Source organism: Oryzias latipes, chromosome 15, assembly GCF_053564925.1.
Source record: "Oryzias latipes strain Hd-rR chromosome 15, Olatipes_Hd-rR_3.1".
NCBI lineage: Eukaryota > Metazoa > Chordata > Actinopteri > Beloniformes > Adrianichthyidae > Oryzias > Oryzias latipes.
This window is the reverse complement of record NC_136251.1, coordinates 27,218,363-27,231,147: the sequence shown is the minus strand read 5'-3', so window position 1 is coordinate 27,231,147 and position 12,785 is coordinate 27,218,363. Positions and strand designations below refer to the sequence as shown.

The 12,785-nt window shown below is 38.7% G+C and overlaps 1 protein-coding gene across 7 annotated transcripts in view; it reads right to left on the bottom strand.

Annotated features, from left to right (window-relative positions):
• LOC101173166 (uncharacterized) overlaps positions 1-12,785 on the bottom strand; it is a 116,490-nt gene that overhangs the window by 46,926 nt on the left and 56,779 nt on the right. For all 7 annotated transcript variants that reach the window (XM_011484563.4, XM_078932382.1, XM_023963613.2 and 4 more), the window contains 4 exons: positions 7,870-7,914; positions 6,082-6,117; positions 1,230-1,283; positions 1,113-1,157 (listed from right to left, as the gene is read on the bottom strand). In XM_011484563.4, the coding sequence (XP_011482865.1) occupies positions 1,113-1,157; positions 1,230-1,283; positions 6,082-6,117; positions 7,870-7,914 (180 nt within the window). The remainder of the gene's footprint in view (positions 1-1,112; positions 1,158-1,229; positions 1,284-6,081; positions 6,118-7,869; positions 7,915-12,785) is intronic.

The window sequence follows — 12,785 nt, the reverse complement described above, 5'->3', positions numbered from 1 at the left end:
GAGTTTTAAGTTCATGGCTAAAAAATGGAAAAGAATAAAATTTAGACTAGTTTGATGAATTTTTTTTTTTTAAATCTGTAACAGTGATCCATTCTAAGAAGCCAGCATTTAATGTAAATATATTTTTCGTCTTGCACACGCTGAAATATTAAAATATGTTGATAAAATGTTTTCTAAATAGAAAAGAAAGTTATATTAATGTGAAGTCAAGACTGAAAATCCCAGGCTTGTCTGTTTTTCTAAAGTGCCCGAGGTCTCTTTACTAGGTATCACTTGCACACAATAAATAGAAATGCGCAAGGACAACATATGCAGACACAATCAAACAGACCAACAAGTGACTCATGCTTAGCGGAGCACAGGAGACAAACAATTTTAAAAAGAAATAATCAGCTCCTTATTTATGCTGGCTGATTTCAAAAACTTTTGAAAGACAAGCTGACTTTAGGAAAATGATTAAACCAAATTGTTTAGACCAGGGGTCTGCCACATTTAATGCTAAAATTACCAAACTTATTGACCAAAACCCAGTGAAAGCTGCAAAATCCCACAAAAACACATTTTATTTATGCTTTTTGTGGCCATTAAGTCATTTGTTAAAAATATGTAACCTTTAAATATTCATAATTGAATTATATCTATGTTTTTTGTGTCTGAACTTCTTTCCTTTTGACACATTTAAGTTCCCTTCAAAATAAAATACACCATGTGTCAAATATGATAAGCACATTTGTTATCATAGTATGTCTTCATCCTTATCCTCCTTTTGCTATCAAAGATGAACATGACAAAATTGGTGAAGAATCCAATAAAAAAAATCAAAGTAATTCTATATTTTAAGAACGTTGTCTATGAACGCCAACTATGTTGGACAATAAAAGATAAGGACGTGCTTTAAGCTTATAATGAACCACTCAGACAGTAGATTAGACCTTTTACCATCATTTTGCTCAGGTATTTAGGTATTGAAACACAACGAAGGGACAAAAAAGCCACATGTGGCTCAGAAGCCTCAGGTTGCAGACTTTTTTTGAATGATCTTTCCTTCTGTCTGTTTCAGGCTGTTTTTGAGGGACTTGTCAACTCTGACACTTGACATCAATGACACTTACTTTTTCTCCTTTCATGCCACTGGACCCCTCTGCACCTGGCTGACCCTATAGGGTGGGGGGAGAAGACCTCCGTCAATAACGCGGCAACTGTAAACGTCACTAAAGGAGAATACGTACTGGAGCTCCTTGCTCTCCTTTCTCCGCTGGGACTCCAGGCTCACCCTTCTCCCCCTGTATATGAACAGAGCACATCACTGGCAGTGATTGACAGCGAAGGAAGGGTGAAAAGACAGAGCGAGATGAGAGCGAAACTTAGCAGAGAGCATTCGCTGTGAATAAGTAATCAGGGTAACACACAGGCTTGTGTCATCTCAGGATCATACCATAGGGACGGGGGAAAGCAGACAACACACCTGTGGCTTTATGAGAACTGGAGTGGGAACCTTAAGCCCCTTTTGCTCCACATTTCCACCTATAAAGGCTTCCCCTGGCTGCCAATAGATGGCACTTCATAGCTGCTAGAGAGCTGTCCTTGAGGTGTTAAAGCAGGATTTCTTCCAAGTTCACTTAGTAAATGGAAGAGGGGAGCATATTTATCTGCACCCACAGTCAAAAACAAGAAACAAGTGAACAATTTGATGGAAATCAAAGTTTTCAGAACACAGAGCAACTTTTCCTTTTATCTCAGCGACAAAAACATTTTTCATCCAGTCTGCTCAAAGATATACTTGAGGAAAGAAAATCCACTGTTGTGTTTACTAAAAGTCGCATAGGATTCCAAAAACACCCAAAAATTGTTCGACAAAAATTGCTGCTGTGTTTGACATGTGTCAAGAGTTTAAGAGGATTTATTCAGCGACTGTTTAGAAACATTATGTAGCATCTGTTTCACAACTTGAGACGACTGAGAAGCTTTGGAGAAAAGAGTGTGACATCCTCAAATTCACCCAGAATCTAACATACAATCATTGCCACTGAAGTTCCCTCTTCTCCCCCTTTGCTTTGACTAGATAATGACATCTGCCATAATACCATATTATCCCTTTAATGATATACCTTTTCTGTTTCTCCATTCAAATTGTAAGCTGTCATTAAGTCAGCAGGCTACTGCCATGTAAGAACAGATAGATTGTCCTATTAATATTTCAGGCAAGCTGAAGGGATGAGTAGAAAAATGGACATGAGTGCTAATTGAATTTTGAAGAGCTTTATCAAGCACACTGGACTGTTTTACTGCTATATAGGCTACTCTGCTAATGACATCATGATACAACATTGAAGAGAAGAAAGGAAAAATAGTATGAAAACGGATGCAATTATTAGCAAATACTTTATATCGTATAAATGAGGAGTTTTGACAAATTTCCTTTATTTTTTTCAGTGATCAATTCTACATTCTATTATTTCCTATGGCCAAATGTCAATATCAAGTTTTTTACCTTCGTTGTATTATGTTTTCATAGGTAAAGGTATTAACAACATCCAGGTCAGTTAGAACCATGATAACGGGATAAGTGTTAAAATAAACAAATACCTTCCAGTGGTGGCATATGCTAAGTGCAAACTAAATTATTTTCAATTTTTTTTTATTTTGAATTCAATTTATGAATTATTAACTCAAAAAATAGATTTAATGACCCACTGGATCCTTTTCAGGTTGCTGGAGCCTATCCTGGCTACTCTAGGACCACCCTAGACAGGTGGCCAGTCTGTCGCAGAGCCACACAATCATACACACTAACACATTCACACCTAGGGGTCATTTATTTGAACCAATCAAGCTATGAAGCGTGTTTTTAGAGTGGCTTGAATGCCTGGAGAAAAAACACACATGCACGAGAAGAACATGCAAACTACATAGTGCCAGGATTTGAACCAGTGCCTTCCTGCTGTTAGGTGAGAGTGCTGATCACTGTGCTACCATGCAGCCTTCAGATTTGATTTCTATTTGATGTTGTTTTTCTTGTCTTTTTAAAAAAAAATCTATTTCTCTTCAAAAGACCCTATTTGAAGAAGGCCTAAAACTAATTCATTGGCCTAGTGGAAGAGTGTCTGGCCATAGACAGGGAGGTCATGAGTTCAAATCCGCAGCGCAGTCATGCCAAAAAATCCATCATGTCTTGATAGGAGACAGTGTGTTTCACACATCTCGGTGTATGAGCCAACAGGACTTCAAATTATTTACAACATTGTCCTCTTTATAAACAGGTATGTTGTAGACCCCAGTTGACAGAAGCAATTCTGGATTTGCTCCTAATAACAGATTTTAATCCATGGCAGCATTCTTTTACAGAGTTAAATCCTTTTTTTTTTTTAAAGAGTGTACATAATCAAAGTCACTTTCCCATTTTTTTTTTTTTTTTACTTTCACTTTCCCATTTGCTTTCATACACAAACCTTTCTCTACTGTTTTATTTGTATCGGAAAAAAAAAATATTTCAACTACCAATCTGTAAATGCAAAAGGCAAGTTTTTGTTCAAAAATTTTAGAAACATCAGTAATAAAATAGTTGAGTCAGTTTTCTTTATAGATGTAGCTAACATCTTGTGAAAATCACGTGCAAAATTTCAGGCACTGACTCATTAGGCAATATTTCTCTCATTATCTTCGTTAGATCTTAATGCAAAGCAATTTAGAGTCAATTCATTAGCAGATGATAGAATAACAAGTTAATAAAACTCTCAAATTACATTAACAGCAGCGGGCAAAGTATTTCTGTACATGATTAGAGTATTTGTAAACAGTTAAAGCCCCAGAAACTGCTCTACCTGTGGGAGAAATGTTGACTTTCAGCCACCTTAAGTCATCAAACTGCAATTAAGAGCATCAACATCAGTCTGCCCGTCAGTCTCTGTCAGAGCCCATTTGAGATTGTCAGTGGGGGGCATGTAATATGTGAAGACACCGTCTTCATGGTGAATCTTGAACTGAAACCTCTTTTTATTTTTTTAAAGGCGTTCACGCTCTGCTGACTGAGTGAAGGGAAGCTCAGCTCAAACAGATGTCATACCAGTGGCAATCTAATGTTAGTCACATCTGTTTTTGTCAATTAAAGTGAAAACTGTTTGTCCTTTTTATATTTGAAGTTATGATTGTCTGGGTTTTTTTTAACTTTGCAATTTCTTTTGAGGACAGAGTTGTTCTTTTCTCATAGAAGCCAATTAAAGTGGAGATTTTCTGAGACAAAAAGGTTGACTTTCGCTATTATTGAGGATATATATGAGATTCAAAAAGTTAATAAATACTATTCAAAGAAAAGCCTTCAGTCTTGTCCTTTTTAGCAACTAACATTTGCAAAAAGGTCATTAGATAAATGCTTTAGTCCTTGACATGACCGACTTTATGATCAACTGGAAAGATTTTCTGTTTACTTAAATTACTCAGATAAATAAAAGTAAAGTGATTTAGTGAGAAGTTCCAAGTACTTTCTGTCCTCAACAACTGGTCCAAAACAAAGTCCCCATCTGGATTTTAGGAGTCTTTCTGTGAAATAGATTAACATGTCTTAGCTGACAGTAATTAAATCTGTGTGCAGTGAAGATCTTCCTGTTTCCTACATATCGATGACTCAGGACAAATTCTGGTTGTGAAATAAATAAACACCAGGAATGCCATGGTTTTCTGTTAAACCTGAACCATATGTTACCCCACTGAACCCAATCGAGGAGAACGTGAATCGTTGCATCCCTATAACATATGTTTAGGTTGAAAGTGTCATCAAATGTGTTGTGCTTAATTAAGGAAGAATTTTGTATTTATTATTTTATTACATACTACCAGGCTTAGTATAAGACAAATAAAAGGTTGATTTTCATTGTTACTTTCTTATTAGCTGAAAGAAAAAGGTTTTTAATTTGTTTGTTTTTTTGCACAAACAATTGAACCAAAAAGTGAATCGTTGCATCCCTACTGTCTATGTTTGCATGTGCTTATGTTGAACGTGTCTAACATGTTTCATGAAATGTAAGAAGGATTTATTATTTATCGTTTTCCATTGTGAATTTCTTTTTTTAGCATATAAAAAAATATATATTTCTGAACTTTTCCTCTTTTGTTGTTTTTTGTACAAAACAACTCATTAAACCAAAAAAGAACCGTGACCCAAAAATCACAGTTTGAACTGAAACTGAATGGTTGCATATATATCTATCTATCTATGTATATATATATTTCTGTTGTTTGTCTTATTTAGTTTTATTTTTGTTTTCATTGATTGAAATGAGCTAATTCCAAAGCCATAAAGTGGAATAAAGGTTTTCTAAATTGTAATTGGTCTGTCAATTATTTATACCTCAAAAAAACATTTTGTAAGTGTAGGGCCATAGCTAACACACCTGAAAGTCAGCTTTAACTCTCAGCTGGGTGGCAGGTGGAGGCTGTAGGGATGTTGTTGGGTTGATGAAAGGAACAAGCTGTAACAGACACTGTGAGAAATCTGGTAGAGCTCTATATGTGAGGTTTTTTTTTCTCTCTCTTTTTTTTTTTTATGTTCACACTCCATATCTCATGTGCCGCTGGTGAGCTACAACACCCCTGGGCTTCATGAAAATGATTGCAGACTCTTTTTTTGCAAAAGCCCTGTATGTAATGGCCATCTGTCTGTTTGGAGTGTGAGCACTGAGTCATGCTGCGCCGCGCTGCGGGAGGTGCAGGGGGGGTGCAGCTATTTAACTTGCAGTGGATACGGTACAATTGACTGAAAGGTGCCTTTTTCAAAGAGGGAAATCTGTTCCGGACTATTAGCAAACACAAAAGAAATGTCAGTCAAGGACAGAGCAGGTCTTCTTCCGCTCACACTTGCACCAGGGGTGCGTGGGCTGGCCGTGTGTACATCTTCATACAGGCGACACTCTGCAGATGATTTAGCTCCTTGACTACATAGAGGGCTGTAACAATGAACGCTGCTCTGTCATCTTGACAATTCATGCTTGCTGGAAGCGCAGGTTAGAGTCTGTTTATCAAGCTGGGCGACAGCTTTAAATGCAGCGTGCCATCTTTTCAGGTGACATGTCATGTTTGGAACGATACCTTGACACTTGCTCCTCCAGATGTTCCTGACGGACCCTGCAAGAAAAGCCGAAAATCAATTACATTAGGAAGAATAACAGGTTGTTTTGGCATCCTCTCCCATACTTTGCCTAAGACAGCAACCATTCCATCTTCAGCCATCCGGCCTGTTCAACCTTCACACTAATAGCAGCAATGAAGTCATAGCTGGACTCAAGTGGTCAACAGATTTCTTTGTTTTGCGGTGCTCATAGAAGGCTAATTCGATTCTGCTATTACACGCAACATCCTGCTGCCAGTGGAAAGGAGATAGTGATGCCCTGCAGTGTCTTTTCAATAGAGGATTTTACCTCTGAGATCTACCTGAGCAAATATGTGATGCGTAAATGTCAATACCAGGGGATGCAGCTCAAGCGAAGGCTATCATCGGGAGATTGCCATTTAGAAATGTCACACCTGCATTCTGTTTTTCCCCCAACTATGTTTCCTACAACAGCGCGAGTTGTGATGGAAATCCTGGACACACTGAGGGTCAGATTTCCCAGATAATACCTCAGCTATACTCAAGACAAGATCAGATTTAGAACTATGTCTGGATGGAATCTAGACAAACTCCACGCTCTGATCGAGAGTGAAATCAGGGCAGCCGTGCCTAAAAATAATTGCTGGCCAAAAAGAGCATGTGAGCTTTATGATGTCTAAACACTTCTGTTTGTCCAGACATCAGCAGTTAAGAGTCTGACAAGCTGTCTCCTTTAATGCATCATGGTGTTTGTGCCCTTTAGTGTGTGGGTCACTAAACAGACACGCAAACAGGGCTCAGGGTTGGTTTCAACAACTACAGAAGAGGCAATAACTCCAGAAGTTAGTGGGCCTAGTAGACAGACTTCCTTTGCTCAATCAATACAGACAGTAAAAACTATAGCCTGCAGGATGTATTAAAGTGATAAAGCCTTAGTCGTTTTTTAAAGACATTCTCTTTGACACAAAAATAATTATAAGGCCTTAATTTCAATTGTCTGCAGTGATATTTTGATTTCTTTGTGATACTGCTTGGATCTTCATTGGAAAGACCATGTTTGCTCAAACATTTGGGAAATTTTGATTAAAAACAAATCTACATAAAATAAGGGAATAGTTTTTAGTAGAGTGTAAGAAAAAAATTAAGAACCATGCTTTCTCTGGTTTTATGTTAAAGCTGCTTGCATTAGTGACAGTCGTGCCATTTAGCATTAGTAGCAGTGGATAAAATGAGTTTGGTCACACACACATGGATGGGGGAATTTCAGGAGCTTCCCAGAGGGATTGATTTTCATAAACACCAACCTAATGTGGTCTGTGGTCCAAATTGGTGATCTAACGAGTTCTTACAAATAGAAAGTGGTTATTTTTGCAGTTCTTCTGAAAAATACCCTTAAGTTGCCCTACAGATTAAGCAAAAATGCTCTAGATGCTAAATGCTGCGACCATGCCCTGTATGCTTGAGTGCTAAAATTCCACCGTTTCGGAATGAAACCAAATTTATTGGTTTAAAATAGCCTGTTGATGCTTTGGGTCTTTCTTTTTGCAGGACGACACATTAAATGCAGAGCTGAAGCACAGCAGATAGTCTGATTATATCATAATTACATTTCCGTTTCTGTTCAAATGAATGTTCTGCTGGAAAATGATTGGTAATAGTATTTTTTTACAGCAGTATCTGAGCCCATCCTTTATAGCGTAGGCACATTTTGAAAAACACAGCTGATCTAAAAACAAAAATAAAGAATAAGGTAGTGATGAAGTTTTCTTTGTATACATGTCACTTACAGGCAGGCTCCTGGGTCCAGGCTCCCCAGGTTTTCCTCTCCGTCCCTAAGGAAGGCACCAAATGAATAAAAAATAAAAACAAAAAAACACATTAGGTGAACGTGCAACAACAGGTGTGGCGAGGCATGCATGCTGCCAGAGGGAAAAAAAAAAGAAAAAGGCTAAACACCAACTCCTGTTGCAGTCTCTAATTTGCTTTTAATTAAGAACAAGAAAACAGCTTAATTGCTGCACCCTGTGTGGCCCACTACTCTTTGTTCCCTCCCTTGGTTTACTGCCTATTTTCCAGCTGTGTGATTCCCTCGGTGCATCAATCAACCTGAGGAGCACACATAACAGCGAGCGGGGCAAGCCAGTCACTTGCGTGCTGCATTACAAAATGCGAGGAGGGCAAAACCATTAACACGAGGTCTTTTGTTAAAAGTTTTTTACTTAGTCATAGTATGCATGGAGAAGCTGACATTGTAAGAGGATGTGGTGCAATCTACACTGAACAAAAGTTGTTGTGTTAAGAGGGTTTATGTCCTCGAGAGAAAAAAAAAGAAAAAAAAAGAGTAAAGCTCTATGAATACAAAGCTCCTCAACTGGCAGGATGTCTCTGGATCTCGGTTTAGGAGGATCTAGAATTAGCTAGCTTTGGCATACTCAAGACGGATGCAAAATCCAGTCATTTGGAAGCTGCTAATACTCTGACCAATGTCAATTCACTGCTGAGCAATGTAATTAATGGCAGAATGTCAGACAATGCAGACGTCAGAGTCGGGCTAAATGCGATTACCTCTTTCTAGTACAAGTTTCATCATCTGACACATGTGCAGCACTGAAGAAGCGCATTTCTTCCCTACTGTATGCGTCGGTATGGCTGACACAGAAACACTTTTCTCCTCTGAGTTTCTGGCAGTGCAGATCAGTGGCGAGAAAGGCTCCCTAACTGCTGAAAGAAAAGTTGAGAATCACAAAGCGACGCCCCCGACTCTTCCCTCTGACACTCCGGATTTGCAGACTTTGATTAAGTGGGTCGAATTTGACGTGTGAGATTGCCTGCAACAAAGACGGGAAGAAACTTCACTTCACTAAGAGACATTGCTTTTAATCATCTGTTTCCATGTGTATTCCTGCTGAATGCACATTTCCCTTTTTTTAAGGTGCACAGATTACAGGAATGGGAAAAGACGTAAAGCCAAGGTGTGGTAAAGTAAATATTAACCCTAATAATGACACAATAGAGGCAAAACGTTCCTCCTCACAGGAGCTACTTCCTTCTGTTCATGCTGTTTGATGTACCAACAAAGGTTTGACCAGCATTTTTGATCATCTGCGTTAATGCACTTCTGACGCCACAGCACATGTGCTTTAATGTGAGCCTGAAACGGAAAGGAGCAGAAAGAATTCTAATACTCTTGATGTTTAGAAGCATATTTAAACCCCGGAATCTTCTCTCGAATATAGGTGAGATTGAACTACATCACAATAACCTCTTTGAAGTGCTGGTTAGCTTTGTGGTTTCACAAAGAGCAACAAAATAGAAGCCAAAGTATTTGGTGGGCGACCAGACCTGCAAATGACACGTGAAGATTCAAAGCAGAGGCTGCTGCTTGATATCTATTTGTAACAAAACATTGTTCTGCTAAAGGTAGACGGTGTTGCTTTTTTCTCTTTTAGTGATAATTATCAGGTTGACACAAAGTCATTGCTAAGGTTACAACAAAATTAGTTGTTGCATGCCCTTTCTGCTCTGAGCAGACAACAACAGCACACAACAACAAGAAATTTTTTAACCAATGAATATTTCATATGCTATTATGTCAAGTAGGTCATGAACTATGGGGAGCTTCTTCATCTGACTAAAATATTTCCTTTAACTTTGCAGATACATGCTAACTTTATGAAACCAGAAATGAATGCAAGTGTCTACAGTTAATGTATAATACCATAGTTAATGGAATTTAAGTGGAGTTTATATGAATGTATATGTTGAATCAGGAGACTGTGGGATTGAGCCAAACCCCACATTCTGTAGCTCACTTCACACTCCACTCATCATTGGGGTTGTAGGGGGCTGTAAGCTAGCAGGAGAGAGTGTAAACGATATCAGTGGAGGCTTACTTCTGCACCACAAATTTCAGATAAACTACTGGTGCTTTGCTTAAAAATGTCATAATCATCATTAAAAGACCACTGGGAACATTTTTATAAATGGATCCAAATATCATTGGAGTGGGTCTTTAACAACATATTTGTTGTTTTCCTATTCAAATGGAATTTAAACCCAAACAGTAAGTACCAAATGTTACACTTCCTCTAAAGACCTCTGGAGACAGGTTTCATAAGGAAGCAGTTCTCCAGTGATCCTCCTGTTAAACTGTCCTACTGCACCAAAAATTAACCAAAGTACATCAAAGTTTGATGGATCTGATCATTTTGAATGCAAAATGCCTTATTTATCATTTATAAAAACTCAGAAAAGAATTAGATGATTAGATTTTTTGAGTTTAATTTTGTGTTTTAAGAGCGAGGTTGTTGGTGCACAGATTACAAGATTAGGAGTAATTTATTTTATTTTATTTGGCAGGTGAATATTTTCAAGGATGGACCCAAAAGGGCTCTAAACTTAAGACTTTATTATTGTTGAGTAGAATTTAATGGGTACCATCAAAGAACCCATTTGGGTCAGACCAAAGACAAAAAAATAGAGCCTATAACCTCCCTGCTTGACACTCAAAATAGGTCACACAGTTCAGTTAATTTGACCCCAGCTTAACGTGGAGTCCCAAACAAATCTGCGAACGTGGCGACAAGAAAGAATTAGTCTGCAGCTGTCATCACCATTTACACTCAGCTGACTCCTCAAACTTAAATACCTGCCAGTGACGCTGTAGGAGGACCCCTGTGAAGAAGCATAGCAGCTCTGTGAGATAATCCAGATGCCAACAACCGACATAGAACCACGCAATGCTGGGCACCTGGCATTTAGCCTTGGGTTCAGGAGTGTTTGTGGGTATAAATGTAGGCAAAGATCTGCTGATAATAATCAGAAAATCTGGTCTGGACGTTCTGATGTCTGAAATATTAATTTTTTTTTCAAGAAACTTTGTATTTTTAACTACATGTAAAACAAAAGTGGATTTTTTTCAGACAAATTTAAATGACTACACAAAATTCCACATGTCTGCAGCATATATGTCTGCCTATTTATTTTCTTTTTTTTCTGATGAAGAAGCTAGACCTCAGAAAGATAAATGTCAGAGCTGAGCTGCTGCCTGAAGCTCAGGGCAGTCACCAGGCAACAAGGATGAAAAAGGAAATGAAAAGTGAGTATTTCAATTTCATTACAACAAAAAAGAAAGTGGCAAATGTATAAAGCGTAAAAATAATATAATAATTTCTTCTTGTCTTTCTTTTTCCTGGGCTCTGTGTCACTCAGTCTGCTCCCTCCTTTACCCAACTTCCAGCGGCTGTTGGATCACCTTGGGAATCTCTGTTGCTATGCAACGCTCAGAGTCCTATAAATTTGACAACATCTTAGTGCTTGATTATTATTTGAGAGATGTGGTGTGAAGCCCTCCTTTAGGTCATTGCAGTAGATTGGAAGGAGGGAAAGAGGGAGGAGGGCAGGGGAGAAAATGAAGGATGGATGAGATGGTCAAAAAGGGTGGAGAAAGATAACATGATTGTGTTTGGCTGAAAAGGTGAAAGTCAGATGGACTGGTATTTATTATGTTGAAAAGACCTGGCTCGTATTCAGAGGAGCTACTTTTCTGCATTATGTAAAAACCCTGAACCCACAGCAGAGAGCAGTGAAAAATACTTCAAATTAACTACAGATTGAGGACCAGCTAAGGTACAAAAGTGCACACATCTGAGCAAAAAGCAGAAGGATTTTTTTTTCCCTGACCCTCAACTGGCTTCAGCTTGGCAATGACTCGTAGAGTACAAAAGTAAAGTGCAAACACAGGGCTCTGCTCAGTCACAGTCCTCCAACACAGGCCCCAAACGGAGAGCAAAGTCAACAGGCAACAGTGACACACAGCAGAAGCTCTTCTTTATGACGACTCCATAATCTTTATCCCAAATGTCAACATGTTCTCTGAAACGTTCCGTGTCTTGCTATCACGCTGGGATAACATGGTGGCATAATACGAAGGAAGTGGAAACGTGTCATATTTTAAGCTACGAAAGGAAAAAATTCCATCAGAACCCACATAATCCACCTGATAAATGACCCCGTCGAGGGGGTCAGCAGATAAGCTGAAGGAGCCCCAGGATGTGAACAGCACCAAACTTGTGGCTGACACAGCACCAGCACATCATTGAAAGGTGAAAGTAATGTCTTCGAATGGAATCTGTAATCACCACACATATGTTGCTCTCCTTTATCAGCTTGACATGCTTCAAACACCATTTCTGTTATGAAAAAGAAAACATTTGAGGAGACAAATTTGTCTGTGACGATGTCATGAGAGAGATAGCCCTCTTCCTGATCAAAAAGCATGCATGCCATTCCCATTCTTTCTGCGTGGGCTGAGACCCATCTCCCTCTGGGGACGTTCACCCATGCAGGCCACCTGAGCCTTTTGTCTAACTGCTGGGATGGCTTTAACAGGAACTGACTGTTTAGCTTGTGAGCAGCAGCTGTATTTACTTTTTAAACAATTGAAAACGACAAATTCTTCAGACATCTCAAAGCTGAATTTCTAATTCCCACATAGAGGTGCTGGAAGCTTTTTGGTATGATCTAATGAAACCAGAGATAATTAGGAGGTTGAAGAAACTGTCTTACCGTGCCAGGGTTGCAGTAGATTACATTTCTCAAACATATACATGAGTTTCCAGAATTTCATTTATTTTCTTACACTCAAACCAAACACAGCAACCACACAGCCATAACACTGCAATGTTCACCCCCCCTATCAAAA